Genomic DNA, 20457 nt, shown 5'->3' with positions numbered 1-20457 from the left:
GTATATAATCCCTTAGAGATGAAAATTCTGTCATCTCTTATTCTCTGCATCTTTCCTAGTTTCAGATCTGTTTTAATCATCACCTGCTGCAAACAGAAGCTTCTCTTTTGAGGATTGAGAGATGCCTTAATCCATGGGTATAATGATGGTTTAATATTAAGTCCTTTTTATCAGAATAACAACAGTAAATTCTCTCCTTTAGCCTATGATGTATCTTGCCATAGGTACTTAGCCTCACAATGGTGTCAGGTCCAGATTTCATCTGGTCAGAAAGTAGTTGGTTAGCCCCATGGTGTTCATGCTGCTCTTGCACCGGTGGGCATGTCTTGCTGGGCCAGTCATTACTGTAGCTTACAGAGTTCACAGCTAGAAATGATGAATGTGTTCCTCCTCTTCCAGGAGAAATGGACAGAGGTCCTTCTGCATGCTGGGCAAGCATGCTATCACTTACTACACCCCTAGCCCTATGACTCTGTGTGTGTGTGTACACTGTGCTAAATATATTTCCTGTTATAATAAGTATAATGAGATCTATATGGGAGGTTGAAATGTGTGGATTGTAAATTTGAGGCAAGACTGAGCAACATATTGAGACTTTGTCCCAAAATAAGAAGCAGGGCTAGAAAAATGGCTCAGTGGATAAAGGTCTTCCACCAAGCCTGGGGTCAAGGGAAAGACCTGCGTGGGAGAAGGAAAGAATCTACTCATAGAAGTTTTCCTCTGACCTCTGCTTGTATACTGTGACACCTGTATGTATATACACACACACACACACACACACACACACACACACACACACAATAAATTAAAATGTAATTTTATTTGTATGAGTGTTTTGCCTACATATATGTGTACTGCATGCATTCTTGGTGTCTGAAGAGGTCAGAAGAGGGTGGTAGACCTGTAGAATTGTAGTAAAAGGTTGTAAACCACCATGTGGGTACTGGGAACTGAACTCAGGACTTCTGGAAGAGCTGTCAATGCTTTTAACCGCTGAGCCATCTCTCCAGCCCCCGACCCCTAGTCCTTAATTTAAAAAAAAAAACAAAAAACAGATATAAAAGAAGATTCTTGGAGACTCCGCAATACTGTTTCTCCTCAAAATGTTCTCACTCTGTCCGTTTACCCTTCCTGTCTGATCTCACTCTTCCTGCAGTGTTTTCTCCTGGTTGTTGTTTCGTCCTTCTTCCGTTGATTTTAGATCTGTAAGGAAGTCTGAATGTTCCTCAGCATAGAGTCAGATGCTTTTGTCTGGGACTGTAGTTACTTTGTTACTTACATCATGGAGCCTCATTTGGGTTAGCATCTGTCATTTGACATCTGGTAGCATGAAACATTCATGGCTCATGCTACATTTTCCTCCCTCAGCTCAGCCACTTGACTAAGCAGCCTCAGTTTCTTTTATTAGCGAGTGTTATTCAGGAGCTCAGATATAGGCATAAGGAGGGTTTGTTGTTGTTTATTGCCATTGAGGGCATTGTTTCCATGCTCCTCTTTGCTAGTAGTTTTTATCATGAATGGTGTTCAGTGTTTTAATTAATTAATTAACTACAACTGTTGAGGAGAACAATTGCTTCTCCTTAATTACTGTAATATAGATCAGTTACATTATTTTCAAACATTAAACTAGTATTGCGTTTATGGAATCCCAATTGATCATGAAATACTTCTTTTCTGTAACTGCTGGATTTATTTTAAGGAATTTTGCATTATTTGTATGAAATATAATCTGGTTTTCTATCCTGGGAATGTCCCTGTGTGGTTTTTATCACGAGTAATACTGTCCCTTTTAAGTGACTTGGGATGTGTCCCTTCTGTTTTCTGAAAGAGTTTGTGCAGGCTCAGTGTTGTGTCCTTCTTACGTGTGTAGGGTTTAGCAGTGAGTCCATCCAGCTCGGGGTTTCCTTTGTGGGAAGGTTTCCTAGCTATAAGTTGTGTGGATATCTGTAGATAAAGGGCAAGAAGTCTGAATATCCCTGGCCAGTAGGTGGCTCACTGTAATCAGCTCAGCGTGAGGCATAAATCATTCTTGTTGCCAGAGGGGTGGGTATGCTCAGGGCTCCGGTGAGGTTTTTAGCCAGCCGGTAGCATCCGTTTGGGCTTTCTGTTTTCTGCTAGCCTACAGACTGAGCAGACATGGTGTGCTGAAGCAGAGCCTCTTCACCTCATCCACTCCCTGAAAGAAGTTCTACTTTGATAGTCCCCTCCTCCCCCGTTCCCTCAGTTGAATTAACTTCCCCAGGGTCTGCAGCGCCCTCCATGTGGGTCATCTTACCTAACCGTCTTAACTTCCATCTTCATCCCTTTGCAGCTAGCTGCCTGCCATGCGGGTCGTTTCCTTCCCCAGAGGCCAAGCCCTTCCCTGTCATCCTCTTTGTGTCTTTGCTTTGTGTGATCCACTGTTCTCTTGCTCTTCCAGAGAGCTTGTCTACTGACAAGTTCAGGTTCTGTGCTTACCTGCCCCTCCTCAAGGAGGCCATGTCTACGCATTAACTCAGCCAGGCCACCCATCTATGGCCTAACAAAGCCTCATGACAGTGTCTGACGCTTTGTTCTTTCTGTCCTTTCCCTCTCAGGCCCTTCTTGAATGTGAATTTCATGAGGGAGAACTTAGTCTGCCGTTAGCATGTTTAGTTCACCAGCCCCTGCTGTGCCCATAACACTTAACACCTAGCTGTATGCATCTGTGATTTTAAGCAAAGCTACTGATTTTATTTTCATAAACATGAGTACACATTATACCCTAGTGTAGAAGACTACAAACACTTATTGAATACTTAATACACATGCACAAATATGAAATTAATTTTAAGGACTATAGGAAATATTATTCATGTAACCAGTTATCTTTTGCTTTGTAAAGTGGATTCCTTTTGAAATTTTAAATTCTGGGGCTGGAGAGATAGCTTCTGGTTCAGAGCACTTGCTGCACAACCATGAAGGCCTAGAGTCAACTCCTAGCACTCTGAAGTGCTCTCACACGTGCCTGGGACCAGCACCCGAGCTCGGAGACAGGCTGCTGCAGCTTGCTGACCACCAGCTAGCTGGAAAACATGAGCCCCAGGTTCGGAAAGAAACCATACCTCCAAGGACTAGGGCAGAGAGTGATAAAAGGCGAACACCTGACACCCTCCTCTGGCTTTGCATGTCCACTAACACATGCACTTGTACACATATGTGCATATACCACACGCACAGAGAGAGAAAAGTGTGCAAATTTAAATTCTTCAGTAAGTCTCTAAGAAGCGTCCCTCTGTGTACAGATGAAGAAACAAGACTTGGAGAGGATGTAGGTCGAGGTCTCATAACTGTTTAATACTGTAGCTTTTACTTAACATACCTTTCCTAATGCTTGCTATTTGTCCAGGCCTCACTGCCTTCCTGTGGGTTGTTTCTTTAAATTTTTATATTTGTTGTAACAAGGAACCGTCATGACCTGATTTTATAGAGAACTGAAAGACCAGTTACTATGAAAGCGCATTACTTGGCTTCTTTCATTTTTCACCTTTAAAGTGGAATGCAAGCTTGTGTTACATAAAGATGAATGCCATTAAAGTCAAGTCACTTGATAAAGTTAACAGCATTCTGAAATGTCACAGAATTTATTTCCGGTAACTTTTCAGAAGCAGAACCATTGTACAAAGCACGTCATACAATGTGTAGTTGATAACTTGTTTGTTTTCATTCTGTTGACCGCTTAGCAGACACTGAGAATGTACACATATCTATTTGTGTTACCTTAGGTCTAACCATGTCTGTGAATGAGGAAAGAATTATTTTATTGCCTTTTAACTATTGATTATTTTTCATATACATTATTCAATTATGTTTAGCGTTTTGGTATTTTTAATTTAATTTTAAATTTTACCAGCCATGTCATTTGTATAGTCTAAAGTTTTTTGCAGAAATATTTTAGTTAGGCTTGATTTTTTATTTGAGACAGGGTCTTGTATCTCCCAGACTAGCCTCGAACCCACTATATAGTCAGGTATCTTGAATTTGTGATCCTCCTGCCTGTACTAAGTGATGAGGTTACAGGTGTGTGCTTCCATGCCCAGCTGATGTAGCACTGGGGTTTGAACTCAGGCTTCATGCATGCTTGGCAAGTACTCTGCTAATCACCACTAGACGTTTTGTTTTCTTTCTGTTTTGAAAAACAGGGTCTCACTGTGTAGTACTGGCTGGTCTGGAACTCACAGAGATTTGAGTCCAAGTCCTCCGATTTTTTGTTTCTGTGCTATTCCTCAAAGTGGTTCTGAATGCAAAGACCGCCCAGGGTTGCAGAGATAATGCATGCCAAGGTTTTGTCAGCCCATCCTGCATGCACATAAGAACATGGTACATGTGTAAGATCAACAGAAGTAAATAGTAGGTCTGACAGATGGCTTAGCCGTTGAAGGCTAGGATCACAGCCAGAAAGACAAGACAACTGTAAATACTGAAAGAGAAAGGGACTACACCAACAACCCTTTTTATATGCTCTGTGTGTGTGTGTGTGTTTGTGTGTTTATGGGGGCTTGAGGGATGGCTTAGCAGTTTAGTGTGTGTGCTGCTCTTGCAGAGGACTGGAGTTTCATTTCCCAATCACCCACATTAGGCAGTTCACAACTACCAGTGACACTGACTGCAAGAGAACCAATGCATCTGGCCTTTACAGGCACCTACATTCAGCACATGCATATGCACACATAAGTAGCATAATTTAAAATAAGTCTCAAAAGTTTTCTACATGGTTGCACTGGAGGTAGTTTAATAAGTATCACAGAATTCAAGTTATATAATGGTCAGATATAACATCAATGAGAGAAATAATACAGAATCCTGGCATTTAAGGATTTGACCTTGGCTTTCTTGAGTATTGAGTGTTACTGAGTATTATATGCTGTGGGGTTGCTGGCAGGGAAGCCTGGCTGGCTGGTTAACAGTCCCACTCACCCATCTGGACAGCAGGTTTACACATCAGCCTTGGTGCTAAGTTCCTAGTTGCTCCTGTTGTTATTCACATGTAACTACAAGGAAACAATTTATGTACATGCATACATAGTCTTTGTTTTTGTGCATGCATGTGTGAAATGTTACTCCAAGGAGAGAACACCATAGGCAGAGAGAAAATGTTTACAAAGCATTATTTGATAAAAAAATGTTTATCATTGCTATGATCACCAGCTAGATGAAACTTAAAGGGAATCCAAGACTTGATTTGGCTCCTGAGTTCAGAGTTGTCAGCCCAGGTGACAAGAAGGACATGGTGGTAGTTAAGTAGTTCTCAGACAGCAGCGTTCTGAAGGGAAAACCTGGGAAGCACATTGAAGAAACCCTAAGGAATCCCTCAGCTCTACCAGGGCTCATTTGCATAGTAGAGAATTTGTTCTGTTGTGTGTCTTTCATTCTATTCATGGGCTATTTCAAGGTTCTCTGTTACAGATTTGTCTCAAATGGTCCAGTTACCTCCAATATTGAAATAAATGGCAAAGCAGAATGACCTGGTTAGCCAAGGATGACCTTGAACTTCGGATCCTCCTGCCTCCATGTCCCCAGAACTAGGGTTATAGGTTTGCCCCACAGCTGGATCATAGTTATGAGCTATTACACACAGCTCATTTTTCTTTACTTTGAACTTGCTGGTTCAGTAGTGAAATCTGTTTTTAGTTGGCACACGCCTTTCTTAAACAAAAGACTTCAAATGGAGGAACTATGTCTAATGAGGAATTATAAAATTATGATTATAAAATGTGTGTGTGTGTGCTTCTGTGGAAAACTTATAGGATTATAAGGATTATTTCAGTGCTAATCTTGATTGATATTTTATTAATGCAAGAAGTGTCTGTTACTCGTTTTATCCATTCATTTATTAAGCATTTAATGAGTATCTCCTGTGTGCCAGGTACTGTTCTAGACTCTGGGGAATCAAAGATGCATCAGACTCAGTCTTTACCCCTGGGAACTCACACTGCTTAGAGAAGTAGTAAACAAATAAGTGTGATATCCTCTGAGATGGTGTATTTTCAAAGCCTTCCCTTTTCTTTCTCTGTAGCATAATATCCGAAGTACACTACATATTATATTCTCGAGTGAACTGATGTGAGGACATACTGTCATAATGTAAAAAAGAATGGTTTTGCCTGTATACACTGGTCCATAAGGGGAAGCTTCATAAGGGCACAGCTTTTGAGTTAGACTGAGATGGAAGTTGTTTATGGGAACGACTACGAGGGTTGGAGGGAAGCTGCATGACTTAGAGCTCTCGCTGCTCTTCCAGAGGCCTGCATTCCGTTCCCAGCTCCAGAGATCCGATGGCCTGCCTGTTGGTGGTCTCCACAGGCACCTGTACACACAAACACATACACGCTTACACTACATGTGTAAGTCTTTAGAATTGTGAAAGGAGACCCTAGACTAAAGAGCAGCTAAGAGACATCAGAGTGCCTGATCTAGAGCAAGCCGACTTATAGGTTACGCCATTTGCAAGCTGCTTTCCCTTAGGTTATTTTCTTTAACCTTATGGTATGAAAAGTCCATGAGATGGGCTCAGATAGCCACACACTTGAACCTTGACCATAATGTAGGTTGAGCTGAAGAAAAAAAATGTATTTCTGGTTAGCTCTTACTCTATATATAAGAGGATTCAAAACCAATTACAAAGTGCTATTTTATAGAATGTTGTGATTCATCTGGTTTTCAAAGTTCTGGTCCTATTCATTTTTTTTAATTGATTGTTCATTTGTTTGTTTGTTGGAGACAAGGTCTCTTGTATGCCAACTTGACCTTGCTCTTTCTGTAGCTGAGGATAACCTTCAGCTTGCGATTCTCCTGTCTTTACTTTCTAAGTGTTGGAGTTATGGGCATGTGCCACTGCACCTAGTTTATACACCCTACCAACTGAGCTACATTCCCAGTCCTCCAATCCTTTTTAAACATTATATAACAGAAAATAAATGGAAACTCCGAAGCACTTCATTTCTGTTATAGTTAAAAGGGTTTCTTTGTGGAGCTTTGGTGCCTGTCCTGGATCTCACTCTGTAGCCCAGGCTGGCCTCACAGAGATCCACCTGGCTCTGCCTCCCAAGTGCTGGGATTAAAGGCATTTGCAACTGCCGCCTGGCTTAAATTCTTTATTTTACCTACTAAAATGTTTGATCGAAATACTTTGAAGTATGCCAGGCATGGTGGTGCAGGCCTGTAATCTCAGCACTCAGGAGGCAGGGGCAGGTGGATCTCTTGAGTTTGAGGACGGCCTGGGTTTTGTAGTGAGTTCCAAGACACTATCTTTGATACTTTTTAAAATTTTTAATTGTAGAACTTATGTAAGGTATTTATGGCATTCTTATGGAACTCATCTTTATTGAACTTTATATCACTGATAAATTGTAACCAGAGTAATTCTTTTGGAAGAAAGTGGCTGGGGAAATGCAAATATTTATTTCTGTGCTACTCCATGCTTTGTAGCTGCCAGATAAATGCCAAATTCTGGAAATCTGTTTCTGATGTTAAGCTTGGTAAAGGCCCATAAGTAAGTCCCAAGCTTATCTCAGCCTGGAGTGGCTGTTTCTTACTTGGTGTGAGCTGTTGGGGGCATGGTTGTTCTTTGTTCACATTCTTGGATTCTCAAGTTTCAGGAGCTGAGATTTGGTTTAGTTGTGTTTGTTTGTTTATTTGTTTTCAAACAGAACAAAACTATTTCCCCAAAAAGGAAGGAACTTTGAGGTTTGAACACTGCTACTTAGAGGCACCAGAACAGTGTTACCTTGTCTCAACAAGCTGGTTGTACTTCTTACCTTTTGAATGGATAGTAGTGACAACTTTGAGTTATGTAGCTTGAAGAACTTTCGCTTCTTGATACTGTCGTTAAAACTAGCCAGACTTTAATAATAAGGAGTGTCACCCAAAAAAACCGAAGGTTTAAATTAAGTTAAGCAAAATGTAAATTATTTCACGTGTGGCTGAATTAATTTCAGAGTTCAGGATTTTCTCAAGATGCACTTTAAAAAAAATCTTAATTATTCTATGTACAGAAAAGGCTGTAAAGTTTATAAACATAGAAAAAATAAGAAATGTTTTTAAGTATATGTTTAATAATTCCAAACTGTGAATTTTCTTCCCTTTTTTCAGTTCTGACCGTCTGATAGAAGAAACAATAAGGTAGGAATAGTTTTTGTTTTACTTCATTGCTGTTTGTTGCACAGATCAATGAACAGATCAAGTCAACCCATTCACAAAAGGGAAGGTCAGTCATGCTCCTCAAGAGATGAGAATTTCACTAGATGGTAATGCACTTACTTCTACTGTGGCCTCCCTTTATAAGGGACATTTAATCTTCTTAGTAACCGGTTCATGAGATAGACATTGATCAGCAGATACTGTCTCCAAAATGAAAAGAAATTAAGGACTTTGCTGTGGTCACATGACTAATAAGTACTCAACTCCCCAAATTGGAATCTCTTGTAACTCTAGAGCTGCAGTATCTCTACTGAACCAGTGCTCTGAGACAGTGAGGTGCTCAAAGGATACAGGTGTCTGCCACTAAGTCTGATGACTGGACCCTTGGGACCTCCTTGGTGGAAGAAGAGAGCCAACTCCTGACAGTTATCCTCTGACCTTGGCATGCACATGTGACACACACAGAAACATGCACATGCACACATGCATGCATGCAGACACACATATACACACAAGGTAAATTAATTTTTTTAGCTAGGTAACTATGCTTTTAGTTCATAATACTGGTAAGAAATCTGAAGTTCCAGTAAATATATAAATGATTTATCATTTTTAAAGCATTATATATTATATGAAGCTTATGTTTTATCTCTAAGTATTTGACTTGAAATAATAGCCTACATTTCACTCAGCTCAACTCCAGATGATGGGATAAGATGGGAAAGTATGTCTAGATAGACTTTATGTGGTACTGGAAATCATGCATATTCAACAAGGTAATAACTTAATGTAATATCTACTCTCCAAGGAATACAAAGTGCTTTGTGGAAATTATTTTTTAATGTCTATCCACTTGTGAGTCAGAGTGCACATGAGATAATGGTAGTCCCCCTTTAAGAAACAGAGGCCTCTGTGTTTCAGATGGTCCTCACGACTCAGATGTGTTTGAATTGGTCCTTTCTGTAAGACCATAGTGCTGCTTTAAAGTAGGAGTGCTTGGTTCCCGGCCCTGTTGTCCTGTCAGGCAGAATTTGGTCAGGGTCCATCTCTTTGCTGCTTCCCTTTCTTCCCGATATTTTCAAAGGATTGATCCTCCGAGCCAAATGACACATGCCTGTATCCCAGCATTCAGGAAGCTGAGGCCTCAGCTCCCAGCTGATGGCCTGGATTCGAGGAGCTTCGTGACATTGTCTGGCCTTCATCACTGCCTCTCTAGGGAACTGGCCATTTACAAGGCCAGCAGTGGAGAGTTCGTGTGCTGTAGAGACAGCTTGCTCAGAGCCTTCCTTGGCCAGAGCCCCACAGCTGCCTTTCTGGGCCTTCCTGGCTGCACTGCAGAGGACAGTCCACTCTTCTGCCTCCTTTTACGTATCGCCTGTTGGCCTGTCAGTAGCTCTCACTTCCTTTCCTGGCTTCAGTGACCATCTCCTGACGGCTACTCCTTGGTTTTTCCAAAGAGCCTGGGCCACTCTGAGCTCGTCCTTTGCCGTTCCGATTCTGTTCTGTGAGGTCACTGGCTTTGTGGGGTGTTTCTGTTATTTTTTCTGTTGCTTTCCCCCACTATTCTAAAATGCTTCAGGAAATACCCTTTTAGGTATCCCCTTACACGTTCTTTGTCGTCTCCATCGTAAAATTAAAGTGCTGATTAATTTCTCATCCCTCTAGCACCCCCTCATTAGAACACCTGGTAGTTGGTTCTGTGAGCCTTTGCCCATGGAGACCAGCAGCTTACCAGCAATGGTGGCCCCATGGGTTGTCCCCTTCGGGGCTGAGCACCTCACTAGTAGCCCCTAAGTCTCCCCGCAAGTACAGACGCCAGGGGGAATTGAGTCCAGTACTGTAACCTCAGGGCACACGGTTCGCAGGTTCCTACGTCGGGTTCCCTGTGTTTGTTCGGGTCTCTCGCTTGGGAAGGTACATGAGTCCCTCTAGCCGGCTGTCTTCCTGAGACGGTTTTCCCCAGCGTGAGTACTTTTGTTCTGGTGTCACTCCGTGGGGGAAAATGGGTCAAAGGTAAACCAGGACAGTGTCTCTAGCTACCATTTTCCCCAATTTCTATGACTCTTTTAAAATACATTTTAGAGTGTCTTCCATTCTTTGACTATTCAAATATGTACAGTGATTCTTGATCATACCTACCCAAAACTTCCCCCTTCCAACTTTCTTAATATTCACATCTAAAGCACTCCTCCCCTATGTGTCACATGTCACAGTGGATACTGACCCTGCCCTCTGGGAGTCTAATATCTGGGGCAGGAAGACTTGAAAACATGGTCATAGAAGTGATAGCAAAAGGAATACTATCTCAGATTCTCCACAGGATGTCAGAGTGGTCACGTGAAGAGGCTACATTCTGTGAAAAATGGACATTTTCCCTTACATTTAGTGAAACCCCAAATCTGCCTACTGCCTGCCTAGCCTCTTGAAACCTCATTTGTCTCTGTGGAGAGCTGCTGGAATGTGGAGATGTACCTGGGCTGTTTTCATGGCTGTGATTCTTAGCAGCTTTTCCTGATGAAGAGTGTTTTTGTAGTTGGTCCTTTTCAAGCCTTTAGAAGCACTTTGTAAGGGTGAGTTGTGTCTTAGTGTCTCATTTCATTAGTTACTTGAAGAAAACGCGAGGTGACTCATAACAAAGACCACATTGGGTAACAGTGGTAACGTTAAGTCAAAAAAAGACAACGGAAAGGTAGCTGGGTGGTCTGCACCCATTTCCTGCCTGGTCATTCCAAGATTGGTTGCTCACTGTACTTTTAGAGATGTGATGAATTGAGCAAGGTGACTCTCCAGTGCCAACTCAGTTGTCTCTTCTCCCCCTTTCTTGAAGCATTGCTATGGCAACAAAAGAAAACATGACTTCCCAGAGAGGAATGCTCAAGTCAATTCACAGCAAAATGAACACTTTGGCCAGTATCCTTTCTGAAATCTGTTGGTGGGGTGAGGTTTTTTTCTTGCTTTCTTCTGTTTTATGGGGTGGGGTGCAGGTCACCAGCACTGTCAGTAACTATAAGACCCCTAAGCAATTAAATCCTGTGAGGATTTCCTACTGTGTGTGGTAAACTTAGGTTTAGCACCGTTTCTAGGGGACAGCACCCCAGAGATTTAATACTAAAGACTTAGATTTGTAAAATTTGTCACAAATTTTCCTTGCCCTTAAAAGTTCTGGATCCAAGTTAGTACTCCCTGCCTGTGTTATTCTTAACCTCCCCAACACTGTGTTTCTAACCTGCCACTTTGGAGTCAGTCACAGGTACCTGGAAGGGAGGGGACACTGCGGTGCACATAACTGCTGGCAGAACATGGCGACCACACATGCCCAAGTGCAGAGTACAGCCTCTGCTTGTTAGTTTTTACATTTTTACCTTCCCAACTCATCTGGTCCACAGTAATTTAAGGGTACTTTTATCCTGATAATCTATCCCCCGACCCCTTCAAAAAAGAATATACCATGTGTTGCTTGACGTTTTCTAATCCTTTGTTAGTTTTCTTAGTCTAGTATAAAAACCACAATGCCAAGTCATTCATAGTTCATATAGTGCTATACAATTTCTACAGTACTATTCATATCTCATTTTGTCATTTCCATAAAAGGGAAAAAACAGAAAATTATTTACTTTGCAGATAAAGAGCTAGGCTCAGAAAAGTGGCCTGGCATATATATATATATATATATATATATATATATATATATATATATATATATAAAAAGATTTGTATTTTAAATTCCCATGATTTTTCTTTCTTTGTGTGTGTATATACATGCATCCATTGAATGTTTCTGCGGCACACATGTGGCATCTGACGACCTCAGATGCCTGTCCTCATCTTCCACCTAGTTTCAGTCAGGGTTTCTTGTATGAAGTTATATGCCTCAGGCTAGCTGGCCCTTAAGCTTCTAGGGATTCTCCTGTCTCTACCTCCCCATCTCTCCACAGGAGCACCAGGATTACAGATGCTTGCACTATGCATTGACATTTTATGTGAGTCCTGGGGATTCAAACTCAGTTCCTCAAGCTTGTACAGCAAGCATGTCTGTCTACTGAGGCCTCTCCCCAGCCCCCAGTGCACTTTTAATGCATTTCCACGAAATCAAATCATTACCATACTTCCTCCTCCCCTCAGGTGATGTCGCTCTGTCCCCAGTGTGAGTTTGCATCTCCAGAACTCATATAAAAGGTCAATGCATGTCATTTCTGGGGTGATGCAACATACTCATTTACTCACCCCATATATGGGGACCACTATAGACCAGAGTACAGATACCACCAAAGTCCAGCTTGGTGAACCAATGAGTTTTATTGTTGCTACTTACAGGAATATGGATGCAGGGTTACTACTGGAGCAGAAGTGACTCATAGACAGCTGTATTTCCAAGGCCCACCCCAGCATGGGTGACAGCTCATAAAAGCTGGAAGCCTGGAGCACACAGCACAAGCTGCAGGCAGCTCAACAGGTTAGAGAGTGTCCTTTCCAGGTGACTTTGGTCTAAACCTATTGTAGGTAGCTGATCTGGTTTTAAGAGTCTTCTTTGTATGTTAGCTCTGCTTCCTCTCCCAGGGAGGGGCCTAGTGAATCGGTCAGTTTCAGGGACTTCCTGAAGCTATTTCTGAGTTGTTCACCTCCTGGCTTAAGGATCTTCCATGGAAGCTTTCAGTTTCTCTGGATGGAATGTTTCAGTCTCACAGGAAACTGTTAAATAACACAGAGCCTGGTAAGATCTCCTAGACTCAGGTACTCAGGTGATGCTCCTGCCTCAGCCCAGAAGAAGCTGGCATACTATATTTATTATAAACTATAAGCTTAGTCACTAGCAAGAGCAGAACCAACTTAATGAATGTAAAGGTATTTGTATTTTGTGTAACCACTGAAAATAAAATAGAAACGAGGTGTGGTAGCACAATTCTTTTTTAATTCCAGTATTTGGGAGAAAGAGGCAGGCAGATCTCTGAGTTCAAGGCCAACCTGGTCTACAAAGCAAGTTCCAGGCCAGCCAGGGCTACACAGTGAGACCCTCTCTCAAAAAATAAAAAGTTGAAGTGGCAGCTGGATAGTTGGGTTATTTTACATACTGCTTGAAACCGAGTTGTCCATTCCAATCTGTTAGCACTGTGTTTTGTGCCTTCTCTCTGAATGTATGTGTCCTCCAAGTCCTACTATAGGAGCAGTATCCAAGCCCGGTATATTCCTTACCACAGATAAAGCACTCATTATTCCAAAAGAGTGTGTGCTCAGGGCCTCGGAAGATGGCTAAGTGGTAAAAAGCAAAACAAAAAGACAAAACCTGAGGACCTGGGTTTGACAGCATCAGCGTAACCATCAGCAGGAGGCTGTCATTTCCCGGTGTCTCCGCCCTTCCCCGTCACAGATCTCTTTTTTTCTCCGTTAGTCTGCCTCTCCCCTTATGATGACAGATGGTTACAACACAGCTGGAGGGCCAAAGGGAAAGAACTAACTTTCTAACAGCTGTCACCAAATCCCCTAGCCTATCCCAGTGCCCATTCCTAGCAAAGCCACTGGCCGAGGGGAGGACTCTTTACCACCTGAGTACAGATGCTCCTGCCTGGAGAGCCTAAGTTCAGCCTTACCCTGAACTGCATTATTAGAAACAAGCGAGGAGACGGGTGGTGGCGCACGCCTTTTATTCCAGCACTTGGGAGGCAGAGGCAGGTGAATCTCTTGAGTTCGAGGACAGCCTGGGCTACAAGTGGAGCTCCAGGAAAGGCAGTACTGTTGCACAAAGAAACCCTGTCTCGAAAAACTGAAACAAGAAAGGAAGGAATGGAGGGAGGATGGAAGGAAAGAAGGAAGGAAGGGAGGAGGGAGGGAGGGGGAGAGAGAGAGAGAGAGAGAGAGAGAGAGAGAGAGAGAGAGAAAGAGAGAGAGAAAGAAAGAAAGAAAGAAAGAAAGAAAGAAAGAAAGAAAGAAAGAAAGAAAGAAAGAAAGAAAGAAAGAACCGAGAGGAATAGTTCCCAGAGATTAAACTAAAAACTGTATCCACTACAGTCAAGGTTTTCTGATACTACAATTTGATGCTATTTTATTTTTTTAATCTCTCTGTGTGTGTGCTCACACAGAGGCCAAAGGAAGGTTTAACTGGAGTTACAGGTGGCTCTAAACTGCCTGTTGTGGGTTGTGGAAACAGAACTTGAGTCTTCTGGCCAAGCAGCAAGCACTCTTAACCTCTGACTATCTCTCCTGCCCCTGATAATTCCTTTGTCCCTGCATTGAACACGAAAAAGTGAAGGGTTTTTCTCTGTGAAAAGGTTTTACTTTGTAAAAGGTTTTGTCACTTTGATATGTGTGTCCTGTTCCTGATTTTAAAACTTGTTTCTCTATCAGTTATCACTTTGTTTCCCATTCAGAAATATACTAATGCCAGGAGTATGTACTCTAGACATTGAAGACATTTTAGAGTCATGATCATACAAGATGTAGCTTCTGTACATACACAAGTAAACGTGTCCCTGTAATAGTCATGGGGGAAATAGACTGACGTTTCTCAAGAAGAGGATGGTCATTGCTCTTTCTGAACTTGGTGTAATGTCTCTGCCAACAGAGAGGGTGTGTCGCCAGAAAAACGGAGCAGTGCGGCCGCTCTGGTCTGCACGTGCAGGGAGTGTGATAATGACTTGACGTGCTAACTAAAATAGGGTCGGGGTGGTTATCAAAGCCCGATACTGAAAATTTCCTAATTTCTTTCTCTCTCTCTTTTTTAAAAATGTTCCCCAAATAGAGCAGCTAGAGCATTTAGCCCATTTTCCTATTACAGAGTGCTGCAAAGTAAACCTAAGATTTTGAATAATTCACTGGTGCCCAAATGCCTGAGTCCAAGAAGGAGTCCTTCCTGGGGCAGCAAGGGTTGGGTTTTCTTCGGAACCCATCTCTGAGGGGAGGGCACAGGACAGAAAGGGAACTGCAGAGGCGGCCCAGAGGCCCTGGCGGACTCTGCATGTCCTGTTTCTCCACTGGTTCTCTTCTGCCCGTTCGTGTTGCTGGTGCACCCTGCAGCCTGCGTGGATTGAGTTCCCCCAGTTTGGGAATGCGGGTTGCTCTTCTCTTTCCCATGCTTTCTCGACATTTGTTGTTTGGGATCATTTACTGTTTGGGATTCCTGTGCCTTTTCATTAAAGAGACTTCTCAAGTATGACCTTAACCACATTTCTCAAAGACCGTTTTCCTGCCGTGAACAGCCTGATACAAAGGATCAACCTTAGGAAACGACGCGACTCGCTCATCCTTGGAGGGGTCATCGGAGTCTGTACCATTCTGTTGCTGCTGTACGCATTCCACTGAAAGGACGGCCCCAGGACTCTGCCCACTGCCTTCATGCCGTGCCCTGGAGTGGGGAAACGAGGAAGGGAAAGACTGTCCTGGCCACAAGCCTGCCAGTCAGATGAATTCTAATGCCACCCATGACTCGGACCTGGTCAGACTGAGCTGAAGCCACAGTTTTTCTGTGCTAGCTTTTCTAATACACATTACTCTGTTTTTAATTTTAAAAACAACAACAACAAAAGGTTTTCAGTTGCTTGTGTCTCCGTAGGAGGTAAGCAAGCAAAAGCCGAGAACTGGGCTTCAGTTACTGGTGGAGCCTGATGACCAGTGGGCCTCATAGCTGGACTCCTCACAGCACCAGGCTCTCCACATCCAAAGAAGGCTTTGCTTTCAGCCACGAGATTGGATGTGAATAAAAATAATTCTTGTCCTTTTATTTAACACTTGTGATGAGAAATCAGCGGTCCTTGGCTGATACTCTGTGATCTAGATTCTACTCTGTGTCCCTAACTCTTGGCAGTCAAGAAAAAGTCCATTTTGCACCAGTTTGTAAGATGCCGATAGTCCAGCTTCATCATGGTTGAGGTCGTCTGAAATGGAGAGCGCTGTAGAAAGGGCGTGTCTTTTCTGTTTCACTGTGAGCACTGGGTCAGCTATACGACCGACCGGGAATATATCAAGAGTGCAGGCCTTGCACCGAAGAGCTGATCATTGTTTATTATTGCTTCCCCTGGGTTAATATTTGCTTCTATACGATAAAATTGCATTTCCACTCTGACAGACAAACAGCCAGTGCCTGTCACTGCCCCTAGTGGTCCCTCATCATGTGAAGATTAGTACTAGGAACTGAGAGGGAACTGTGGCTCTCAGTGAAGTCTGCTCATGAGCCACATGTGAGAAAACATTGAGGGGTGGCTCTCCATGTCATCCCATGGGACAGTGCCCTGCAGCCTGGTTCACAGGAACTCTGCCCTGGGAGGATCTATCTCTTCATTCCTCATCTGTTAGGATCCTCTGCACCCCAGGCCACAGTCTCGTTGCTGAAGGTGCCTGTGACTCCTGTCTGCACCTGTTTATTGCTATGGACAGTGACAGAGTTGTAAAGGCTTTTTGAGGTTAGCCATTTCTCAGCATCTGAAATCGATAACTTGTCTTACTGAACTAGCAGATACTTTATAGACCTCTGGCATCCGCTCACTGAGAGAGAAGGCTGCTAGTCCCACTGGAGTAGCCTCTGGCACCCCGGGCAATGAGAGGATGTTAGGGTATAGCTCTTGACCACCTCATGGTGTGGGCATGGTGCCACAGGATGGACTTGATGTACTTAGTGCTGCTCATGGGTAGATTGACATCCGGTCTGGGACTGACTGAGAGGAGAGGTTTGTCATTCTAGTGTTGAAGTGTTAGTACATTCTGGGTATGAGAGGCATTTGATATATTTTTCTTAATTATGGGGTTTATTTTTCTAAGTATGGGTTAATCAGCTTGTTGACTGGGTATGCCCTTAAAAGGAAATTAAATTTCCCACTGTGGACCTTAAAGAATCAGGGAAATTTGTTTGTTAAATTCTCCTTGGGAGAACAGAACTTCTCTTCCCTGACACTTTATTATCTTTGATTTTTTTCAAAGGGCCTTGATTGGTGGTTGTGCCTCAGCTAGACTTTATGGGAGTTTGGTTGGTATATAGTGGGCGTATATAAAACCTGAAGTATCCTAAATAAAGTTATTTATTTAAATATACTGCCAGTCTTCTACTGGTTTGATTGCTTGGTTCATCCACTAAAGCTGATGAGGGAGAGGAAGCCAGGGCAGGGCCTGGTGCCAGGAGGCCACAGCACACGACGCAGCTGGTGCCGGGTGGGCTGCTCCGGGAGGCTGTGCTCAGATGAGCGAATAGAATTATGTTGCCTGTTTTCCTTTTGAGTAAACCAGTTCTTCCAAGGATGCCGAGAACACTCGCTGTAGAGGCTGGGGTCTGACTGACCTCCCAGTGCGGTGCTCAAGAGGGAGGGGGCTCCTTCCCTTCCGGTTCTGCCCTTTCCAGGACCCTGTGGTAGCTATAGGAACGTCAGTTTTATGACCTGTAACTTTTCAGCTTGTCTTCGTTTCTCCCCTTTGGGCTTACATACCCAGTTTTCAGGCTTAAGAGCTGGCAGTTAAGAAGTTCTGGTCAGAGCCTGAGGTCAGAGGCCTTTTTGACTTGTGATCCCAGTGAAATGCTGCTTCTTAGGAAAGATTTATTCCCGTAGCCATCATTTTTACAGAATACCTTTTTAAAAAAAGTTTTAGTAACCATTCAAAACTTCCCACTTCACTAAAAGATAGAAAAAATGGAAACAAACAGGAGAAAATTCCAAGTGTGTGTTTGTCTCGAGAGTGACTCCTGCCTCAGCCTCCTGAGAACCTTGGACTGCTACCTGATGCAGACCGCCCACCATGCCGGGGCCCAACAGTAAGTTCCTACAGTTTTGTCTGGCTGTGTACCGGTGACTTAGTAAAGACGTTCACTAAGTTGTTCCTGAGATCCACAACTGCGGCAGATTGCCTGCCCTGGCTGTCCCCGGACTTCAGTGATGCTGAGGGATTCTCTGCCACCTACATCAGTCACCTTGGATTTTTCCCTTCTCCTTGATACCAAATTTCCTTTTATTGAGAATGTCTTTTCCCTTTCTTCTGGTACTCAGATCAAATGTGGGAATCTTGGGAGTTAAGAATGGAAACAGGGAAGCAAAGAACTACCTTGAGGATACCAGGTACCTAGAACCCGATACTTACCTGAGCACCTCCCGGTTGGTGTGGATCTGTGGGTGGAAGTGCTCTCTGGTCCCGTGATGCCGTGACCTGGGGCCATCGAGTTGAGCGACCTTGGTCTCCCCCCCCCCATTACTACCCTGTCTCATCGCTGATGACTGGAACCTAAGGAAGTGGCTTTTAAGAATGGGCCTGACCTTTCTGACTTCATCATCTATCATTAACTAGACAAGATTTTTGGAAAGTCACTGAGTTTTCAAACTTGTAATAGTAAGTTGTTGGGGTAAATGCTGTGCCCAGTCACTTGTAAATGTGACAGAGCAGTCAAACCTGCTCAAGTGATTGAGTGTGCTCCGTTCTCCTTTACAGTAGGTCTCCGAAAAGATGGGGAGTTTCCCGAACTCGACTTGTTCATTCCTGTGTGTGCCCCCACACCCCTCTCGGGGAGTCAGGAACAAGAAGCAGGGTCTAAGCATGGTGTCTGGGTGAGAAGCTGGGGAGGCTGAGCCCTGTCTTAAAGGATCTTTCTTTTTTTTTTTCTTTTGGCATCTGATCTAAAATTGTAGTACCAAAATATTTGTATCACACCCTAGTATCTCTTAGAGATGGGAGCAGAATCAGTTCTGATCACACTTTATTCTGATGGAAGACGATTTCCTCATGAAAAATGCCATACTGATTTTTTTAATCTGTTCTTTTCCAAATGCACTTTCTAATTTTTTGCTTTTAAAATTGCTTCTTGGAACCAATATTATTGTATTTGTACTTAATTTTTGTTCTCATCTAAATGTGCATTTTCTGACTGTATAGAAGAAACTTTGTTATATAATTTAATAAATTAAATATCTAAATAGTCAGACCTGTGGTTGTCTGTACTGGCGAGATAACCTTGAGCCCCTCTGGGATTGTGACATCACGGCTGTGTAGGACTTCTCAAGGTGCCCCAAGCTGTGAATGAACAGTTGGGTGGTGTTTGAGCTCAAAGATGAAAGAAGAGCTGGAGAGATGGCTCAGTGGTCAAGAGCACTCACTGGCTGCTCTTCCAGAGGACCCAGGTTCAATTCCCAGCATATATGTGGGAATTGAACATACATGACATACATGAATGGACATACATGAAGGTAGCTTTACCTACACACCGTTTTTTTTTTAATGAAGGAGAGTATCTTTATCGTAACATGTCAGGGGTTCTGACAAAAGTCTAAAGATGTGTATTTTAGTCAGAAACATAAGCCCTCACCTCCTTAAATGACTGTTTGAACTTGATTCTCCAGAAAACGGAAATAGCTCATTTCCCAGTCTTGAACCAAATGTTCTTAGTCATGTTTTCTGTCTCTTTGTAAGATAACACTGTCAGGGCTGCCTACAGCTCAACACTAGAGTACTCACTGAGCATGCAGGAGGCCCTGGCTCTGAGTCCCAGGACCACAGAAATCAACTAACTACAGTATAAGGTGTGCAGTCCATGGAGGTAAAGTTTGCCCTCGTAAAGTGTACTGATGGGGTTTTAGTGTGCCAGTTCTCCAACGGCAAGACTGGCCAAAGCCTTGCCTCACTGCAGAGAGAAGCCCCGCCCTCCACAGCAGCCCACGCTCCACAGTCCTTTGTATCCGACCACAGGGTTCTCCTTTCTCAGCACCGTAGCCATCCCCTCCTGACCGGCATGGCTTCTGAGGCGCCACCCGCCTCTTCCTTGGGGACCTAACCTTCTTACAACCACTGTGTGCTGCCATGTGTGTGCACACTGCCACGTAGACACAGATAATGACCAGCGCCTTCGTGCGGGAAGCTTTTCCATCCCATAGATAGGAAGCACAACGGGGCTTTGCCCAGTCACTGAGTGTGTGGTAAAAGGATTCGAGTCTTGAGGGCTTGTTTTTCCCGGCGCTGGGGGTGGAACCCAGGGTTTTGTGCATGCTAGGCGAGTTTTCGACCACCCAGCTATGCCCCTGGCTCTTGAGGACTTTTGATGTCAAATCTTAACACTAGTTTTCCAGATCTTTTAACTCTAGCTGCCTGATTAAGAAATAAGGGAAATTAAAAATCACTGATTTTGCTTAAAAGTAATCATTCAGAGTTTCATAGCCTTATGATTTCAAAGGCATGCCACTATCCAAGTGCTGTTGAGAGGGTCCCATCTGTAAGTTACGTTTCTTATGGGTGCTGCTGGGCTGCAGTGAAGTCAAAGGAAATGCTTAGGCCACTGACAGAGTGCAGCTTCTCTCCGCCCTCCCGCACCCTCACTCGTAGCCCTGGCCAGCACCAAGGCCATCC

At 43.4% G+C, this 20457-nt stretch overlaps 1 protein-coding gene across 2 annotated transcripts in view; it reads left to right on the top strand.

The window, feature by feature from the left end:
- Positions 1–17172, top strand: part of Gosr1 (golgi SNAP receptor complex member 1) — a 33968-nt gene extending 16796 nt beyond the window's left edge. For both annotated transcript variants that reach the window (XM_028866795.2, XM_028866794.2), the window contains exons 7-9: positions 8110–8139; positions 10985–11067; positions 15326–17172. In XM_028866795.2, coding sequence (XP_028722628.1) covers positions 8110–8139; positions 10985–11067; positions 15326–15450 — 238 coding nt within the window. In that variant the 3' untranslated portion in view covers positions 15451–17172. The remainder of the gene's footprint in view (positions 1–8109; positions 8140–10984; positions 11068–15325) is intronic.
- The last annotated feature ends 3285 nt before the right edge of the window (positions 17173–20457 follow it).

The sequence above is a fragment of the Peromyscus leucopus genome, chromosome 8b (genome assembly GCF_004664715.2).
Source record: "Peromyscus leucopus breed LL Stock chromosome 8b, UCI_PerLeu_2.1, whole genome shotgun sequence".
Classification (NCBI taxonomy): Eukaryota; Metazoa; Chordata; class Mammalia; order Rodentia; family Cricetidae; genus Peromyscus; species Peromyscus leucopus.
Note: the sequence above shows the minus strand (reverse complement) of the source record. Positions and strands in the feature narration are given on the sequence as shown.